At 38.5% G+C, this 22,187-nt stretch overlaps 1 protein-coding gene across 1 annotated transcript; it reads right to left on the reverse strand.

Moving 5' to 3' along the window:
* Positions 1-372: 372 nt before the first annotated feature.
* Positions 373-6,345, reverse strand: LOC132620123 (uncharacterized). The gene is made up of 7 exons (XM_060334823.1): positions 6,126-6,345; positions 5,646-6,041; positions 5,200-5,233; positions 3,436-3,502; positions 2,860-2,913; positions 1,049-2,779; positions 373-993 (listed from the first exon to the last, which is right to left on the reverse strand). The coding sequence occupies exons 1-7, from the start codon at positions 6,343-6,345 to the stop codon at positions 373-375; spliced, it is 3,123 nt and encodes a 1,040-aa protein (XP_060190806.1).
* Positions 6,346-22,187: the final 15,842 nt, after the last annotated feature.

The following is a 22,187-nucleotide window of genomic DNA, read 5'->3' on the forward strand; positions in this document are numbered from 1 at the left end:
AGTTCAATATTCATCATCCATGTAGAATTTTCAAAAAGAAAATTTATTTTTTCCAATCTGAAAGCATCATAAACTAAGTAAAAACTAACAAAGTAAAGCAGCCCAACAAAACCAATTACTTCTACGAAAAACCAAGCACAAGACAGGACATAAAAGTCCGACAGATATGCGACGAGAAACAATAATTAATAGCTTCACAAGTCACAATAAAATGCCTCAATAAAGGCTAACAAACTAAGCAAAAGCTAATAAGGTAAGAAGTTTTCATTAACAAAGGCAACTTGAAGATGCCATATTACAAAAGCAAAAGCTTGTGAGCTTTTGAAGCAAAAACAAGGAAACTAAGTTAGACTACATACGAACCATGGAGTTTTACAATTGTACTCTACGAGGTTTCATATCTTGAAATGTCTTAATAACAACATCATTAGAAACATTATCAAATATATCTTTTTCTAGATAAGGCACCAAACAACCACTAAAAAAATCATCACTCATTTGACTCCGCAAGTCATTCTTGATAAACTTCATTGCTGAAAAGGCTCTTTCAACGGATGCTGTGGCAACCGGCAGAAGCAAAGCAAGTTTCACTAAGCGGAATACAAGAGGATAATTTGAATGCTTCTTTGTTTGTACTAATTTTTTTGAAAGATCACAAAGCCCTTTTAGATTGGAGAACCTTTCATCAACATCACGAACATCAATAATGTAACTTGCAAGTTGATTCTCAAGAGAACCTATATTGAATTCATTAAAGTCATCAGGGTATAATTTAGCCATTTTCATTATTTTCCTGATGTCAAAACTTGAAAATGAGTCAATTGGATTCAAACAAGAAATTCCATGAAGCAAATCAGTCGTCGCTTCGCCAAAACGATCTTTAAGTTCTTGAAGTTGCCAATCAATAATATTGCAAAATACCTCAACACGATAATGATGTGAGACTGTATTGTCACCAAGTCTCCTTTGTGATCTTAAAGAGATAACATATGGCTCCTCAAAGTTAGGTACCAAAATGTCATGCTTGATACAAATTAAATAAAGACACCCTAGCAATAAGAGAATCCAATTCTTCATCCCTATACGCTTGCAACTTTATTTTTGCTACTTCAACAAGTAGCATGGCATTTGCCAAATCTTGCTCGTTTTTTTGTAAGCATTTATTAAGCTCATTTGTGATTGCTAAAACATCACTCATCAAATGCAACATGAACGCAACCTCATATGTTCGACTTGCTTCAAGATATCCCATTGCCTTGGCTCTTTCATCCAATAATCGTGCATCAAGAACAAGTGATTCAAGAATATTAAGAATAGAGCCAAACATAAGAATAAAATTGTTGAAAGATTTAAAATGAGATCCCCAACGCGTATCACAAGCTCTTGAAAGACCGAGTTCTTGATTCAAGCCCCTACCGGTTGTAAGCTCACCCAAATCTAATGCCTCTTGAATTCTTTCTTTTTGAGAATCTCGAAATTCATCCATACGCTTAAAAGAAGATCCCAATACATTCAAAATATTTGAAACTAATACTACAAGTTTTCCCACTTGAATACATTTTTTCGAGACCGCAACAAGAGTTAGTTGAAGTTGATGAGCAAAACAATGAATGGAATGGGCCGATCTACTTTCTTGCCTAATCAACATTTTAAGGCCATTGATTTCACCTTGCATATTGCTTTCCCCATCATAACATTGTCCACGCACATATGATAGACTTAAGGAATGTTGAGCAAGTAAATTAGCAATTGCCCTCTTTAGAGATAAAACACTAGTATCTTGAACATGAACAATGTCAAGAAGCCGCTCCATCACAAATCCATTTCTATCAATATATCGTAAGACAATAGCCATTTGCTCCTTGCGTGACACATCAAAAGACTCATCAACTAGTAAAGAAAAGTAGTCACCATTTAATTCCTCAAGAATAGCTTTAATTGTTTCTATCTTACAAGCCCTGACAATATCTTTATGAATTATTGGAGAAGTCATTTGATCATTTTGAGGAGCATGTTCTAGTACATAATCACGAATATTATCACACTTTTTCGCATACCATGAGAGAATTTGAAGAAAATTACCCCTACTAAGTGATGATTTAGATTCATCATGACCTCGAAATGCCAATCCTTGAGTTATAAGAAGTCTTACTACATCAACTGAAGCACTTAACCGGACCCAATATGCATGCTTAAATTGACTAAATTGCATCTCAAGTGCAAAATGAATAGACTGTTGTACCCGCAATAAATCTTGACATTTCTTTTTTGACTGGTTATGTGGGCTGTTCGGTAGACCAATATGTTTTCCAAGATTCTTCTTTTTCTGCCAACTCTTAAACCCAATAGTTGAAAATACTTCACCCCCACCTTGATTAGTGTTGTAGCCTTTAAATAGATAACAATACAAACAATAGACTGCATCTTTACTAACACTATACTCCAACCAATCATGATATACATCATCAAACCATTCAGAATTAAAACGACGCATTGATCTAGAAATATTCGTTTGAGGATACTCATGCTGAAGCAATCGAGGTTGACAAGGACCATTAATAAGGTATGCTCTTCTAATAACATCACGATGGTTTGGATGATAGTCCAAGATTGGGGTTCTTTCACCCGGATCATAATTTAAAGTACTCAAATCAAATTTTTGAGAAGAAGGTAATGGTATTTCTGAATGGTGGGCATTTGCTTCCTGGTTAGGTTGACTAGAAGAAGCTACACTGGATTTCGGTACTTTGGTAAAATACTTCTTTACTGAATGTTGAGACTGAATAGTAAAAAGTAAGAATGTTGTTAGAACTTAAAAAAAAAAATAGTTCTGTAGACAAGTTTTGTTCCTTGACTTACCAAGTTACTGTATTTTAAAGTGTTGTAAACATTTATACTTCTGTATATAACAAGCTGTAAAAACCAACATAGAGAAGAACATGGTTGCATAAACAATGTATATAAAGAGTACAATTAGTTGTAACAGATTGATTGAATCTTTATTTAATAATCCTATCGAGTTAATATATTAGTACTATTTATCTCCTCATTTATGAATGTATATTTGGGAAACTAGAATTATTGATAACAGTTATCAGTTTCAAGAAAAAAACTACAATTATTGATAAAGGTATGGAACTACAATATTAAATGCAAGAAGGCCGTTCTTCACACCAAAACATACATACATTCATTCATGTACAAAATGATCAAAGATGGAAAAATGGATAATCATACTCGACACTGTAGCTCTAGCTTCTATTAGTACTATTTCCCATATATATATTCATAAACAAAAAAGCAACAACTAAAACTGCTAATCTGCTTCTTCAAGGGACTGCATTAAGCTCCAATCATCGATTGGGGAGGGTAAGCAAATATATAGAATTTTAGAAAAGAAACAAAATAGAAAAAAAAAGGGAACTAAGAACTTACCGAGGAAGCCATTAACAGAGACCAGAGAGATGACCGACGGCCAGCAATGGCGAAATTATGGACAGAACTGAACAGAAAAAAAAAAAAAAAAAAAAAAAAAAAAAAAAAGAGAATGGCGAGGATAGTGGAGGAAGAGAGAAAGAAAACTAGCGGAAGAGAGAGAAAACGTAGTGGTTTTTTATTTAGTATTTGACTTTGAGCTTAGGGATTTGAGTCCAATTGGATCTGCCCACTGCCCCCTTACTACTAAACTACATCGTTTCATTTAGTGGACCTCTGAAAAAAATTGGCTGAAACAAATGTTGACAGCCAGGTTCGAACCCGCGCAACTTGTGCGAATCTGAACCCCCTGCGCCGCTGAGCTGCTCCTTTCATTTGTGTTGAGGGGGTTCAGTATTAAATATATACACATAAAATAAAAATTTGACTCTATATAAACAGCGTAATTTTTCGACTGAGGGGGTTCGGATGAACACCCTGGACTATACCTAGATCCGCCCCTGGCTGCAAGCTTGTAATTCATAAATAAAAATGCATGGTATTAACCAGCTAGTGTAGTCGGTTTGATACTATTTTATAGATAATATAATATTGTAAGTGTTATTTTATACATTTTTACGATTTCAAAGATTCGAGTAAGCTTATCTATTTTTACTTTAATTTAATCTTTGATATTATTCTTTATTCAATAAAATATTAGTACAGTCATTGAGGTAAGTATTTGTTTTCACTATCACTACGTTAATATGAAAATTAAATTATTATCAATTTTTTTTCCAATTAGATATTGTCAAATAAAGTGCGAAAAAGGTCCAAATATGCTCTTAAAGTATTTGAAATTGAGCAAATATGCCTTTTGTTGATAGTTTAACTGACATACGCCCTCACGTACAATAGTTGGTCCAAATATGCCCTGAATTTTACCGGAGAACTCAATTAACCTAATTAGCTTATCAATAAGCGAAAAAAAGGGCCAAATATCCCCCTAAAGTATGTGAAATTCTGTAGATATACCCTTCGTTAATATATGTTCAAATCAGAAACCATTCTTTTGTGTCTTTCTCTAGTCCTTCGTTCAATGCACGTACTCCGAACTCCTTGTGAAAATTTTTATTGGCACGTAGTCGCATTTCATTATTTACTAACTAGCTAGACTCCAAACTTAGGAGAAAAATTCTTCAAATTTAGCAGGACTTTACAGTAGTCATTAAGACTTCATTTACACAGATTCTTTAAATAGGGACAAAAGTTAAATAAGGGCACAAATCATCTTATTTTTGCAAATCACCCATGTAGTGACCCAAACAAATTTTAGATGGGTGCGAGCATTGATTAATTTTCTTCGTTCTAATACGTTCAAACCTGAAAATATCCATCAATTTAACACCCCTATTAACACTTAACTGAAAAAGACATACTACTTACTAGTTTGCTGGTGCGTATTTAGTAATCTGTGGGGTTTTGACTGAAAGGAGTGCTAATTTGCAAAATATTAAAAGTATTTTATTGCAATCCCGAAGCTTCTTCAACTTATTTTCCAAGAACCTCTGTTCATGTTGACTTTGCATTTTCCCCATATTGTCTTTTATTAATTGGCAAATAGAAACATGTCACCTTGACGCTGACGCTGACAGTAGTAAAGTCAGGAATTTCATTAACGAGTTTAAGATTTACTACTCCGTATAATATATGTTTGTGTAAACAAAGAGTAATTTTTGACCTATATACACAATATAATTTTTTGACGAAAGAATTTCAACTGACTAATCTTCAACAGTTGTAGCTCTGCCCGCAAATACTGCAATATATTGAAGACGTAAACTGCAAGCAGTAACCACTAACAGTTGCTACTGAATTACCCCTCCATTCTATAAGTTCATCGGGAAAATCAAAGGTTACTATTTTGGTTCTACAACCCACTGAGGCATAAGAAGTCTCTAACCAATCCATACCCATGATTATATCAAAGTCTACCACCTCTAATTCAATTAGATTTGCTATCGTACTGCGGTGGTAGATTAACACTGGACAACCCCTATAGATACATCTAACTATAACTGATTCCCCAACTGGTGTGGCTACTTCAAAGGGTTCATGCAACTTTTTGGGTTTTATCCCAAATTTCTTACCAATATAAGGGGTTACATAAGATAGAGTGGATCCTGGGTCAATAAGAGCAAAAACATCGAAGGTGAATACTGTTAGCATACTTATGACAACATCTCCACGAGTCTCTGTATCCTGATGTCCTGATAGTGCATACAGACGGTTCTGACCATGGCCTGTATTTCTAGACTTTGCTACACCACGCCCCTGCTGAGCTTGGGAATTTTGAGGAGCTATTGAATTAGTGGACTGAGCTACATTACTGTTACCTCTAGTATTCTGTCTTGGTAACGGATAATCCCGCAGAAAATGACCTAGCTGACCATACCCAAAACAACCATCCATGCCCGAATGGCATACTCCTGAATTTTCCTTACCACAAGTGTTGCAAGTAGGGTGTTGGAAACCACGGTTGATCACGTTGGCCTGTGACTGTGAGCCTGATGTCCCGAAGCTTCGACCCTTCTGATTAAAATTGGACCTTTGAGATGGGGCACTAGCTGTAGAGGAAGCAGGTCCTGAGGACCTATTCTTAAAGAACTGACGGTTTCCACCTCCTTTAGATCCTCCCTAACTGAAATTACTAATAGACTTAGCCCTCTTGTTGAACTCTCTATCTTTTTGCTTCTCCAGGGCTTCTTCTTCTTCCTGTAACCTAGTCTCGTTACCTTGCACAAATGCCAGTATCTTGGAAATAGTTATCTTATCATTCTGAGCAGCCGTATTGGTATCCCTGTGTAATTCGGGTTTAAGCCCAAGTATAAACCTTCTAGCCAGGGCCCTCATACGCCACGTGGGGAGCATGTCTGGACAATGACACGAACTTGAGATAATAGTCTTGAACAATCATGTCATTCTGCCTTAGATTCTCAAACTCTGTAGCCTTGGCTTCCCTGACCTCAATTGGCATGAAGTGCTCAATGAAAGCGTCTGCAAATGCATCCCAAGTAGCAGAAGGTTCATCCTCCCCTAGGTACTGTGATGTGTCGTGAAATTATGGCACATTCGATGCTTTTTGGCTATAAGTTTTACTTGTTTTTTAGCAATTCTTGGTCTTTTAATGTGTTTGTGATATGTTGCAGGTATATAACGTATTTTGAGAGCACGTCGTGGAAATGGGTTAAAAAGATGTTCAAGACAGACAATAACTCAAGCATGATTTTTACGGAGCAAAAGACGGACAGTATAATATTTACGGTCCGTCAATTCAATCGTAGATCCATGACAGAAAGGCCTCAGATGTGAAAGAGGAAGTCAAGGCAAAAGTACGGACCATACATTATTTACAGTCCGTAGATTGGTTCCAGCAAAGTCTCAAAGGAAAAAAGTTTGTACGGACCAGTTGCACGGACCGTATAATATTTACAGTTCGTAAAATTGGAACGTATATTTGGGCGAAAGAAGAAAATTGTACGGAGACCATTTTTAGATTCTACGGACCGTATAATATTTACGGTCCGTACATTGGTTCGTCAGGGCAATTTTGTCAAACGTATTTTGCACGATTTAGACTCTTATAAATACCTGATGTAGGTTTCTTGTAGGCTACTATTCACAAGATTTCAGTTTTATTTCTTTAAGCATTGAATACTCATAGTTTTTGAAGTCTTTTGGGATTGTAAACAATTGCAATTAGTTTCTCCTCAATTCCAATCAATCATTCATAAGCATTATGATCTCAATTATTTATTATTGTTCTTCTTCTTCTATGAGTGGCTAAATTTCCTTACTAGGGTTATGAACCCAAAAGATGAGTGTTTTGTTATTGGGTTTTGTAATTGATATGCACATAATGGATTGTTAGGGTTTATTTATTGTTCATTCTTCATTCATAATTAATGGTTGCAAACATTGATTAAAGCCATAGACCTTGATTTATTTGGGAAAATAATTAGGGTTGGTAAGAATAAATAACAAGGACTCAAAGCTTTAAACTTTGTTTAATAAATTCACTTAGGAATAAGACGAATTTACTTGGAATTATTAACCGTTTTTCATAGTTACTTTCTTATATTTGGGAAAATTATAGAAAGAGATAATCTTTATTTATTGGAAAATAGTAGAGATTCATATAGAGGTTAAGTGAATTCATATAATGATCCATTAGAAGTATATCAAGATTAATACCCATGATCATACACCTTATCTACAAGGGACACAATCTTGGTTTCTTTTACCATAAATTACAATCCAAAGCAATTAGCTAGCTATTAGTCATAAACAACCAACTTTTACAAAAATCATCGGATTAAGACATTAGACCTAAATTAAGCATTCTACGAGTTTAGTAACCTTTTCACACCATATTACCTGTGGGATTTGACCCCAACGTTGTTGGGTTACTATGTTTGACATCGTCAGCTTTACGTTAATTAAAGGTGTAATTTGAGTGTATCAAATTTTGGCGCCGTTGTCGGGGAATACGATTTTGAAATTATTAAATAGAGTTTCCTTTGATTGAAGTCTTTTGCTTATTCCATCACACCTTGTTTGCTATTCCTTGTAAACCAGGTGAACATGAATCAGAATCAGCAAAACCAACGTGCTGATAACCAAAGGGGTCGATTGAATAATCAGGCGAATGAATCAGATGTCGAGAATGTTTTCGTTGATCTTGGTCCTGAGGAGGTCTATGCATATGCTATTGTTCATCCTCGGGTTGGAGCTGCAACATCACAATTGACTCCTCTCTATACCAGTTGTTGAAGCTTGCGGGCTACTTTCGGAATTCTGCTGATAAGGACCCTCAACATCATGTGCAGAATTTTGTGGATGTATGTGCTAATCACATCCAAAACAACGTTTTACAGGATGTTATTCGACTGAGGCTTTTCAAATATTCCTTAGCTGGAGATGCAAGAGCATGGTTCGAGAAGCTGCCCCGGAATTCTATTACTACATGGGCAGAGATGGTAGCAGTCTTTCTCAAGAAATGGTACCCTCATAGTAAGAACGCTGAGATTCGTGACAAGATCTATGAATTTAAGCAGCGACTAGGGGAACAATTATATGAAGCTTGAGAGATATTTAAAGAGTATTTGCAAAAGATTCCAAATCATGGTTTTCAGGAGAACATATTAATGGAGAAGTGCTATTGAGGGCTGGATCTAGTGACGCAATCAATTGCAAACAATGCAGCTGATAGTTGTTTTATGAATAAATCTTACCGATGAGTGACCAACATACTTGACAGGCTGACTACGCACAATCAATCTTGGCACTCAAACAATGTTGATATTGTGCTTTATGGTAGAGTCATGATCCAGAATATGGTAAAGGAGAACCAAGATACCCAACAAACATTGGCTGAACTTGCAACGAATATTTCCTTGCTAACCAAGAAGTTTGATGAGACCCAGATTAAGAAGGTAAATATTTGTGAGGATGAGTCAGGTATGCCGAAAGGGATGTAGTAGACCCAAAAGGGTCCATTTCACGAGGCACCTCCTAGGCAGGTTGAGAATGTTGACTATGTGAATAATTCTCAAGGGAGTTATCAAAGACAGAACTACCAAGGTGGTTACCAGAATCAGAATCAATGAAGACCTCAACAGGGTCAGGGTGCCTACAACAATAACAACTCAGGGAACTACAATAATAATTATGGTGGTACAAAAGGGCAATCAATAGAGCAAGGTAGTTCGAGGGTTGAAGTAAGAAAGTTCTGGAAAATCAATCAAAGTCTGAAAGGACATTATCTGGGCTAACGGAGACAGTGGGTTCCCATACAGCAGCTATTCAGAAACTCGAGTCACAGGTGCATGATATTTCTAGAGAGCAGCACCCTCCTAAAAAGAGAGGACCTCCTAGTAACACTGTTCCAAATCCAAAGAACGGGGGAGGCGGTGTAGATCGTGTGTTTGCCATTAGTACTCGGAGTAGTAAATACTCCAATGTGCTGAGAAAAAAGTTGTTGAGCTCAAGCTGATAGATAAAGAGGTAGAGGTGCAGTCTGAAGCACCAATTATTGTTGATGAGAATACTACTGACAAGAAGGTTACTGATATTCCAAAGATTTTGAAGGAGGCTAATGCCAACAGCAAGCAAACTATAAAAGGGGCTCTCCGCCCTTTGACTCAGCTTTTCAAATCTAAACCTCCCTTTCCTCAGAGGTTGGTGAAGAAGAAGAAAGATGCTAAGATCGAAAAATTTTATCATTAGCTGAAGCAGTTGTCTCTAAATTTTCCTTTCATGGAAGCTGTCAAGGAGATGCCCGGTTTTGCTAAATATTTGAAGGACCTGCTGACCAAAAAGAAAACGGTGCAACATGAAACCATGAGTTTGACTCACACTGTGAGTTCCATCATTTCAACAACTACTGTTCAAAAAAAGGGGGAGATCCTGGGGTGTTCACCATTCCTTGTTATGTTGGGCACCAAGATTTTGCTCATGCTTTCTATGATAATAGGGCAAGTATTAATTTGATGTCACTTGCTATATACAAACAATCAGGTTTGGGGATGCCAAGGCCGACTAATATGAGGTTACAGATGGCTGACAGATCTATTAAAAAGCCTGTTGGAGTGGTTGATGATATTCTTGTACAGGTTATGTTGCCCGCGGATTTTGTGATTCTTGACTGTGCTGTTGATCGGGACATTCCTATTATTCTGGGGAGACCTTTCCTTGCTACTAGGAGAGCTCTAATAGATTCGGAGAAGAATGAAATCAAATTCCATGTCAATGAAGAGGAAGTTACTTTTCAGGTAAGCAAGGGGATGAAGTTACCAAGCACTTATGAGAGCATTTCGGTGATTGATTCTTTTGATGTTATTGATAAAGCGGTAGAGTTCAAGATGGAAGATAGAATAACTCCTCCAGCAAAGCCTTCGATCATTGAACCACCAAAGTTGGAGCTTAAACAACTCCCATTATATTTGAAGTACGAGTTACTTGGTCCGAAAAATACATTGCCAGTTATTGTTTCATCCCTACTGACTGAGGAGCAGATTGTGCGACTTATGGAGGTATTGCGTGAATATAGGCGTGCCATTAGTTGGACCATAGCAGACATTCAGGGATTTCTTCTAGGATGTGTGAACATAAAATCAGTTGGAGGAGGATAGCAAGCCGAGTGTAGAGCATCAAAGGAGACTGAATGAGAATATGCAAGAAGTTGTTAAGAAATAGATCATCAAATGGTTAGATGCTAGAGTGGTTTACCCGATTACTGACAGTAAATGGGTGAGCCCAGTCTAATGTGTTCCGAAAAAAGGTGGTATCACAGTGGCGCCCAATGCAAAGAATGAGCTGATTCTGATGAGGACTGTAACCGGATGGAGATTTTGCATGGACTATCGCAAGCTCAACACGGCCACTTGCAATGATTACTTCCCTATGCCTTTTATTGATCAAATGCTTGATCGGCTAGCGGGGCGATCTTATTATTTCTTCCTTGATGGTTATTCGGGCTACAATCAGATCAACATCGCCTTGGAGGATCAAGAGAAGACGACTTTTACTTATTCGTGTGGGACATTTTCTTTCAGCAGAATGCCGTTTGGTCTTTGCAATACGCTGGCTACGTTTCAGCAGTGTATGATGCCAATATTCTCTGATATGGTGGAAGACTTTCTCGAGGTATTTATGGATGACTTCTCGGTTGTTGGTGATCTGTTTGATGACTGTCTTGGCCATTTGGGTCAAGTACTTAAACATTGTGAGGAGACTAATTTGGTACTAAATTGGGAGAAGTGCCACTTTATGGTAAAGGAAGGGATCGTCCTCGGGCATAAAATCTCTGAAAAAGGGATTAAGTCGATCAAGCAAAGATTGATTTGATCTCGAAGCTTCCTCCGCCTATCTCAGTTAAGGGTGGCAGAGCTTTTTAGGACACGCTGGTTTCTATAGGCGTTTCATCAAGGATTTCTCAAATATCGCTAACTTGATGTATAAGCTTCTTGAAAAAAAGGCTAAGTTCAAATTTGATGAGAAGTTCTGCAAGGCATTCAATGAGTTGAAGCAGCGGCTGACCACGATGCCTATTACTGTGTCTCCTGACTGGTCTCTACCGTTCGAATTGATGTGTGATGCAAGTGGTTTTGCTATCGGTGTTGTTCTTGGCCAAAGACATAATAAAATCATGTATCGATCTATTATGCAAGCAGAACATTGAATGCTGCCCAGATAAATTACACAGTGACGGAGCAAGAGCTGCTTGCAATAGTTTTTGCTTTTGAGAAGTTTTGAGCCTATTTGTTGGGGTCCAAAGTTGAGGTATACACTGATCATGCAGCATTGAGATACCTGATGGCGAAGAAGGAAGCTAAGCCGTGATTGATCTGATGGGTGCTATTGCTGCAAGAGTTTGACTTTGAGGTGAAAGACCCCATGGGAACTGAGAATCAGGTTGCTGACCATCTCTCTCGGCTTGAAGAAGCTGGTAAGCCTTCAGATGAGCTAGATATCGATGATGTGTTTCCAGATGAGAGGATGTTGGCTGTGTCAATAGAGGTGGCACCCTGGTATGCAGACATTTGCAATTATTTGGTGACAGGCATACTTCCAGGGGAGATTAAAGCATAACAAAAGAAGAAGTCCTTGCGGGATTCTATTCAATATTATTGGGACGAGCCTTACTTGTTTAGAACATATACTGACAACATCATTCGGTGTTGTGTTCCCGAAAGTGAAGTGATGGTGATTCTAAAGGCATGCCATGACTTTCCTATTGGGGGTCATTTTAGTGGTAACCGGACTACTGCTAAAGTTCTTGAATGCGGTTATTACTGGCCGACTATCTTTTATGATGCAAATCTATTGGTGCGGTCTTGTGATCAATGTCAGAGGCAAGGGAGTATAGGCAGAAGGCAAGAGATGCCTATGAATTTTGTGATGGAGGTGGAGGTGTTTGATGTCTGGGGGATTGATTTTATGGGACCCTTTGTGAGCTCTAGTGGCATGAAGTATATCTTGGTTGCTGTGGACTATGTGTCGAAATGGGTAGAAGCGGTGGCTTTACCTAACAATGAGGCCAAGGGTGTCATGGGGTTCCTAAAGAAAAACATATTTACTCGCTTTAGTACTCCGAGAGCTATAATCAGTGATGGTGGTTCCCACTTTTGCAATAGAGCCTTCGCAGGATTAATGGAGAAGTATGGCGTCAAACATAGGGTGGCAACACACTATCATCCTCAGACAAGTGGGTAAGTTGAAGTCTCCAATCGGGAGATCAAGAGTATTCTAGCTAAAACGGTAAATGCAAATAGAACTGATTAGGCCCGCAAACTTGATAATGCTCTATGGGCGTACCAGACTGCTTTTAAGACTCCGATTAGGACTTCACCCTTCAAGCTCGTTTTCAGAAAAGCTTGCCACTTGCCGGTTAAACTTGAACATAAAGCTATGTGGGCCTTGAAGAAATTAAACATGGATTGGGAAGAGGCGGCCAAGCTCGGGTTGTTTCAACTCAATGAAATGGACGAATTCCAGTACCAAGCATATGAAAGTTCAACACTTTATAAAGAGAGGATGAACCAGTATCATGATAAGAAGATCCTGAAGCAAGAATTCTACAAGGGTGATCTTGTCTTGCTGTTTAACTCTCATTGAAACTACTACCGAGTAAGCTAAAGTCAAAGTGGTCCGGACCGTTTGAGGTGGTAAGTGTTTCACCCTATGGGGCGATTAAACTGAAGTCCGGAGATGGAACTCGGACATTTAAGGTGAACATGCAGAGGGTGAAGCACTATCATGGGATGGTTGATGGAGATAAAATTATTGATCGATACCGGTTGAAGCACCTAGGAAGAAATGCCGACTCAGCGAGTCCCGACCAAGAGTAAATTGGTAACACCGTCGTGCTGCGACATAAAATCAAGCGTTTCTTGGGAGGCAACCTATGTGTAATTTTTTCGTTTTTATTTTTGTAAATTAGATAGGATGTGTATAAGGTAACGTTTGTTTTGGTGCAGGATGCAAAGTGTAGAAACTGGAGTTGATCTACGCTAGAATCTACGGTCCATAGATGGAAGCGTAGATTGAGGTAGCAAAAATATGGTCCTCTATTGATGATTTACGCCAGAATCTACGGTCCGTAAAACTTTTATAGTCTATAGATGGAAGCGTAGAGTATGAGCCAGGTAAGAGATCTTTTTGTTCTTGATTTACGCTAACATTTACGGACCGTAGATGGAAGCGTAAAACAAGGACCGTCAGATCAAATCACCGTTGCAACATTTGTGCCATAACCTACGCTCCGTAAAATTTTTATGGGCATAGATTGACGGCGTAAAAGGACCAGGTAAGTTTAAGTGAAACGCGGCTAGGGTACAGAACAATTTTTATTTTGCTTCTAAGTCTACAACTCAATACAAAACTCCCTAAAACTCATTTTCCTTTTCAAACTCCACCACTATCCAATCACTACCCTAAATTCACTCCAATTTTCACTCCCCACAATCATACGTTACTTATTCCTTTCCTACACATAAACACAACTCCTCACCACAACACCCAAGCACAAACCCTTAGCAGTCGTTTGAGTTGATACAAGAAGCATTAATTTTCTCAATTGTGCTCTTTGTGTTTATTTGATTATCCACGTCTCTACGAGGTTTTCTGATTCTCTCATACCTTAGTTATGATCTAAAACTGCATATTAGCGAGATGGACGAATGCCCATTTGTCTCTCAATGACCTTGAAGTGCAAAAATCTTGAATTCTTATTGTATGGGGTATAGAATCTTGAAATTAGTTGGGGCGGGGATTTGGTTGTGATGTGTTTAACATTGGACTCATTGGGGGACGAGTAAGCGGAACCCTCATTAGGTCGGTGGGCATTTCGAGTGTCAATGTCGTAATTGACATAACAATTCGTTATGCCCACCAACTGTTCGATAAAATGCTTGAATCAGGAAAAGTGAAAATTGGGGTGAAGTCTGAGTAACCCCGACATGATACGAGCAAAATAACGGGGTTTCATGTATAAAAATTCATCTTGAGTGCATATAAGTCACTTGGGGAATTTGGGTAACTGATTATAGAGAGGGCATATTTACGGACGGATTTATGGACCGTAGAAATTTTACGGACCGTAAATTTGTGTCGTAGAATGCCTTATTGCATGACACTACCCTCTGTTCCTATTTTACGATACAACTTTCGGACCATAAAAATTTTACCAACCGTAACTTGTATCGTAAAACAGTTTCTTTAGTTCCCAAACGTACTGTCCCCAACCTACGATGAATTTTACGGACCATAGAACTCCATCGTAGAGTACTCTGTGAACATATATGCATCTTTGTTACCAACTTACGATCTCTTTTACGGACCATGTCTTTTACAGTCCGTACAAAATAAAAAAATAAAAAAATAAATTATTTGTAGTTGTAAATTATCATCCTTGTTTACACTTTTATTATTGTAGATATTAATATGTGATCCTCAGGTATGGCTCCAAAGAACACTGTCAGAAGGGGTCGTGCCCAGGCCACAGGACAGGGCGGGGGGCAAGGTCAGACCTAAATCAGGACCAGGCTCCGTGATCAGGACCATGTAAGTGATGAAGACCAGGCTCCTATGGTACGACTCACAAGGCCGCATAGAGCAACCCAATCTCCGACAAACCCCCAATCTGATAAGGGGTCCTCATCAAGGAACACCGGCTCCAGCAGTGATGGAGAGAAATCATCAAGCTCTCCTGATTTGCCAACTCAGAAAGAGGCGACTAACGTGTTGGAGGAGTCGGATGCTGAAGAGGCGGCACGCCTAAATGAGAACAGAATGAAAGAGAGGTCAGAACATTCTATTCGGTTCTCGGTCCAAGGTTCGAAAGATATATACGATAAAGGGCTGGAGCCCAAGGAAGGAGGACAGGGTTTCTGCCGGAACATCTATGAGGAAAGGCTGATCAGTTTCGAGGGTTGGAACATTTCCCCAACGTACAGGCTGTCATTGATCACCATGGATGGGGTTTCCTTAACCAACCATCTGGCACGTATATATCCTCTATTGTGAGAGAGTTTTATGCCAACTATGCCGCGGAGATAAAAAAAAAAAACCGGTACAAGCCAGCCCAACAAGAAAAGACAGTCATACGCCTCCAGAAGGTGACTATTAGGGGAGTGAAGATTGATTTCTCCAGCAAAGCCATCAACCGATTCTGCTTGGGGGACAACTATGAGCTGCCAGCAAATACTGATGAGTTAGACTACAGAATGGTGGGGAACAAAATTGATATATTGAGAGAATTACCATGGGTAGCTTCAGTGATTGCAAGAGAGAATCCAGCTTGGCGTACTAACTCTAGTGCGCAGATTAAAAAGAAAGATCTCTCAATGGAAGCCAAATTCTGGTGAAGTGTCCTACTAAACAGAATACACTCCACTCAGATAAATAATCAGCTTACTGTAAGCCATGAAATTCTAGTGGCTTCCATCATGTCCAGGTATGCAGTTGATATATGGAAACTGATAGCAGATGAGGTTCGTATGAAGGCAACCCAGGTTGGGCTTTCTTTGGTTTTCCTGTGCTTGATTACGACCCTTTATTTGAAGGCTGAGATCCAGAAATTTCCCTATTGGGACCACAGATATGAGGCAAAGCATGTCTACATCTTAATAAAGAGCCAAGATAAAGATGTTAAGGCCAGGCTGGCGGCAGCCCGAGGTGGTGTGGCGGCACCAGAATCTGTGCAATATGAGTCTGACCAAAATGAGGAAGAGGACACGACATTAGAGGAGACCCAAGAGGGTCTTGAGACTGCCACCATGACAGCACCAGGTCCCACAACGGTTCCAGAGTCATCTTTGGGTCCCACTTCTTCAACAGCCCCTGAGATTGCTACTGACCCGGTCTCCACGACTGCCCCACCTGCTATCAGAGTCACCTCCACATTTATAGCACTTCCTGGGGGTGTAGTGATTCCATTTAACAGGCAAAACTTCCATGACTCTTATGTAAAGGCAGATAGAGTCGATCGACAGATCGCTAGCTTAGTAGAGGAGTTGGAAGGGGTTATAGCACTGGAAGTCCTAAAGGAGATGGAGCCGTTAAAGGAGTCCCTTACCCAATCACACCATCAAATTCACTCCAAAATTGATAGCATAGAGAGGAGAGTCCTTGAGTTAGAAAAAGTGTCGTCAGCAGCTGAGATGAAAATAGTGAAGAAGGATATTACACAGTTGAAGGACGATGTCCTTGAGCTTCAAGTAAAGGAGGAGGAAGTGTTTGAGGATCCCCCTCAACCAGCAATGTCGATTGATTTAGCATCTTTGGTGCCAATGGTGCAACTATCGAGAGAGGAGCCTTCAGCCCAAGATAAAGGCAAGAGGACGAGATCTGGGGACGATGATGAGGAGCTAGACCCAGTTGAGCTAGAAGAGCACCAGATGAATAAAGCCACATGGCTATCTATTGTTGACTATCACTACACGAGGGCATCAAGCAGTATAGATCCCCCTGTTGAGCAGACGGTACCCAGCATTGTGGTACCTGAGGAGGCCGGGATGACTGTCCCAGCAGAGGACCCACTTCCACAAAGTCAATCTGAGCCTCCTAGCAGCACTATTGATCCAACACCCACTGATACTGATGCGGTGGGGGCACAGCAGGAAGAGCATAGCGCCTAGTGCGCCTCAGGTAGTCCTAACCCTTGTCTTATCTATGCCTACGTTGATGCACTGAGGGCAGTGCAGGATTTTCTAGTTGGAGGTAAGACTACTTGATGTTACTGTAGTGTAAATATGTGTTTAGGAACCCCCTCGGCTTTTCTTTGATAGAGTTCTTTACCTGGAGGGTTTTATTTTTTTGAAACCGGAATGTTTAGGGTGTTGTTTAGGTTGAGTAGAGTAGTTTTGACTTATTTGGTATTGTTCTGTAACTGTAGCATGTTGTTTGTGGTTTGTTAGAAATTTTGAACCCCTCGAACATTTGGAAAAATGCATACTTAGAACCAGCTATTGATTGACATGATTTGAATCTTTGTATGACATTATTATATTATTGGGGTATTGTGTGCAACGAATGAATACCTAGGAGGTCACAATTGTATATGATCATCCTTATGCCAATGTGTGTGTGAGCTGTTAGTTCTGTTCTATTTATGCATGTATAATCTAGAACTTTCCTAGTTAGTCATGTTTGAATCCGACAGTTGGTTTGGTTGTGATATGATCTTAGGCTTTCTTTGAGTAAATAGTCACTTTGCCTAAATAAGCCTGACCATATGATTGTAAATATGCCTAGTTTTCCCTTTTTGAGCCTTTTTAGCTTTTTCTTGTCTAGCCAATAATGAAACCTTACCCTTTGTGAAATGCCTAAGTTGGGGGTGAAATAAATGTGAAGTAGATGTTAAAAACATAAGTTGGAGGTGGTGGAGTTTGCTTGTTTCTTGTAGGCTACTATTCACAAGATTTCAGTTTTATTTCTTTAAGCATTGAATACTCATAGTTTTTTAAGTCTTTTGGGATTACAAACAATTGCAATTAGTTTCTCCTCAATTCCAATCAATCATTCGTAGGCATTATGATCTCAATTACTTATTATTGTTCTTCTTCTTCTTCTATGAGAAGCTAAATTTCCTTACTAGGGTTGTGAACCCAAATGATGGGTGTTTTGTGATTGGATGTTTTGATTGATCTACACATAATGGATTGTTAGGGTTTATTTATTGTTCATTCTCCATTCATAATTAATGGTTGCAAACATTGATTAAAGCCATAGACCTTGATTTATTTGGGAAAATAATTAGGGTTGGTAAGAATAAATAACAAGGACTCAAAGCTTTAAACTTTATTTAATAAATTCACTTAGGAATAAGACGAATTTACTTGGCATAATTAACCATTCTTCATAGTTACCTTCTTATATTTGGGAAAATTATAGAAAGAGATAATCTTTATTTATTGGGAAATAGTAGAGATTCATATAGAGGTTAAGTACATTCATATAATAATCCATCAGAAGTATATCAAGATCAATACCCATGATCATACACCTTATCTAAGGGGACACAACCATGATTTCTTTTACCATAAATTACAATCCAAAGCAATTAGCTAGCTATTAGTCATAAACAACCAACTTTTACAAAAATCATCGAATTAAGACATTAGACCTAAATTAAGCATTCAACGAGTTTAGTAACGTTTTCATACCATATTCCCTGTGGGATTCGACCCCAACTTTGTTGAGTTACTATATTTGACATCGCCCGCTTTATGCTAATTAAATGTGTCATTTGAGCGTATCAGACTATTCCTATGTCTCATACCAAATGTGGGACACATCTTGCAACTGGAAAGCTTTTAAATCTGCTGCCTCTGTACTAGTAGCATGCATCATATGAAGTACCTTCTGCAGCCCATCAATGAAATTATGCGGGTCTTCATCCTTCTTAGACCCTGTGAACACTAGGGACTTCATGCGAAGAAACTCTTGGGTTCTAGAACTGGTTGACCCACTACTAGCACCGGTAGGGGTCGTTTCTTATCGCTGGGCCTGATTAGCCAAAATCTAAGTGAGCAGCTGAATAGTTCCTCTAACATCCGCGTCCGAAGCATTGGGAGGTGTAGCGGTAGCATTAGTTGGGGCGGTTGTCTGAGCCTGAGCATTCTCTTCTGTAGCTGTGTCAACGGTAGCCCTCTGGCTAGTAGTTGTATTCCTCTTGTTGTACTTTCTTTTCGGAGCCATTTCTGAAATACGTAATTTGCACGAGTTAGAAGAATTCCCAAAAGTACTACTCTCACTGCATGAACTAGAGTATGAAAAAAGTGAAACAAATTTTGAATGTCTTGGTAGTCAACTGTTTATATGTGCGGGGCCCTCACACATATAAAGGCGACCCCACTAGACATGGCTTCATAGACTCCTAAGACACTTGAACCTAGTGCTCTGATACCAAGCTTTGTCACCCCGCGAACCATGGCCTAGGCGTAACATGGCACTTCATGCCTAACTGCATGTGACCAAGCGAACCCATAGGCTGGCTGAATCAACATGTGATATCAAAACATGTAATAATAAGGAAATAAGACTAACACATGCTGATCTACTACAAGTCTGACTAAAAAATATATTAAATGCGAAAATATTGTTTAAGTCTAAACATCTGAAATAAATGTCATCAAGGCTAACACATCAAAGTTTTGCTAATATCTGACTGACTAGAATATATATATGAAGCCTCTAAAGATAACTGTCTAAATGTTGGGAAGACTGAAACAGGATAACACCCCCGTGGAACTGGGGCTGACCAATCAGCTGATACGAGCAGTCCTAGTTAGTTGGATCTTCAAACTGTATATCGCATGATGCAGGCTCCCAAACAATAAAAAAGGACATCGGCACATTTGAATTGTACTGGTATGTAAAGTAACTGAAAGAAGAAATATAAGTACTGAAACTGAACTAAACAGGAAAGCAAGAATCTGAAGTACTCCCTGTTCTGAATGAAGAATCACCTGTATGACAGTAAATATAAACTGTGGCCTAGGGCCTAAATAATGTGCACAAAAACTATGGCCTCAGGCCCAAGCAATATGTATGCATAAACAGTGGCCTAGGGCCCAAAAATACATATACAACATTAAACAATTTACAAGACTAAGACTGGCTATAGTTGATAGCATGATAACTATTTCTGATTATGGAACTTGAACAAATAACTGATTATATACTGACTGAGACTCATGTGATGTCAATACATAAGTATATAATGATTACGTACTGAGTTCATGATATTCAAAGTGATCACTACGAACGAATTATGAAACTATAACCCTAGAAGATAGCAGTTCTACAACTATTCAAGAAACTAAGGCTAATCTGTATTATGAGTCAAATTACTGATAAGCATGTAGAATGAGGCGTAGGGAGAATCATAAATGCGCCCTAACGTAGACAATTCACCTCACATAAATTAGCTGCTTTAAAATCCACAATAAAAGTCTGAACTTTGAGAAGAATCCCAAAAGCTTGTGTCTCAAACCTTGAATATGGGTTTTCTTGAAAACCCTAGGTTAAGAACAATGATTCCCTAATTAGGTTAGATGAGCACATGATTTAATCCACTTGGAATAGGTTAGGATAGCTTACCTTAGTGTTCTTGATGGTGGAGGAGGAGAGCAGGTCGTTCTAGGGTGTAGGGACTTGTAAACATAAAAAATAAAACTAAAACTCGGTATTTATCGATTCTGGTGCCTATTGACTTTTACAGACTGAATTACGGTCAGTAATTCTTGGACAGTAATTTTTTATGTCTCAAAATAGAATGCCCGGTTAAACAGCTCTCCAATTACGGTCACGAATTATGGTCCGTAATTCGAATTACGGTTCGTAATTCCTGACCGTAATTTTCCATATCAAAACCAGTGAACAAATTAATAATTACGGACCGAATTACGGCCCGTAATTCTGGGCGTAAAATTCCATCTGCTGAACTGAAGGAAAATTCCAACTCCAACATCTAAGTCTAAAATCATGGTCAAAGCTTAAGTTAAAGGTCTGAGGTGTTACAATACACTTTCTTTTTTAGTTTGTCTCAAAAAGAATGATACATTTCTATATGTAGAAATAATTTAAGAGAAAATACATCATTACTCCTCTGAACTTGTACCTTATTTTCAAGAAGACACTCTAACTTTGTAGGGATCATATTACCCTGAACAATTTTGAACTAATATTATTACCTATTTTTTCGGTCAATCTCAGTTTTAAGGAAAAAGGTGATTTTCACGCACCAATCCCTGATGGCCACGTGTCAAATGCCATAAATTAAAAAAATATATATATATCTTTTATAAATAAGCAAATAAATAATTAAGACTTTCCAAACCCCTCCCCACCTACTTCTCCCCTTCCCTAACCTTCTTTACCAAACAACAACGACAGTACCGGAACTTAAGCCTTCATAAACGGAAATAAGAATCCGTTTTCCATTTTCCATTTTCCATTTTCCATTTTGTGCTATTGTTACTGTGAATTTAGGAAAATTATAATCATTTTATGCTATTTTTCTGTTCTTGATATTATGTAAATACATTTTACTATTTTTCTATTTTTCATGTCATATAACAACCACTATTCTTCTGTCTCTTAGTCATCGGAGAATGTTTTTTTGCCAAAAAATGGTGGCTGACAGTGACCATCTCCCTCTCCATTTTTTCTTTTCACTTTTTATTACCTCTTCATCATCTCCGTCGGAAAATAAACGCCGGCAGCGGTGAAACCCACAACCAGCTAATAACGAAGAAGAAGGGAGAAACAAAAGAAAGAAATGAAAAGAAAAGGCAAACAAGTAAAATAGTAAGAGAACAAAATAGAAATAGAAAAATCTATATAAAGCCTAGACATAAGTCTGCTGATGTGGCATGCCTCAAAAGCCAACATTTGTATTTATCCATTTTCTTAGAATTTTGTCTTTTAATCCTCTTATTAAAGTGCTCTAAAACTCATTAAACCCCTAAGCCTAACAGTCGCATCACTTCCAAGCGGTGAGGTCCAGCGTTTCGCATCAGTTACAAGCCGTGAAAATCGATTTTTTTTTCCACTAAAATCCCTATGTTGTATGTATGCAACACACAATCTCAACTATATGGTTTCAAACACTGGATAAAGATCCAGTCCAGTAGAAGTTGATCATGTAATGTTCAATGGCCCTATAGATTAATGACATGTGTACCATTAAAAAATACCTGGTGGAG

This window comes from Lycium barbarum, chromosome 11, assembly GCF_019175385.1.
Source record: "Lycium barbarum isolate Lr01 chromosome 11, ASM1917538v2, whole genome shotgun sequence".
In the NCBI taxonomy this organism is placed as follows: Eukaryota; Viridiplantae; Streptophyta; class Magnoliopsida; order Solanales; family Solanaceae; genus Lycium; species Lycium barbarum.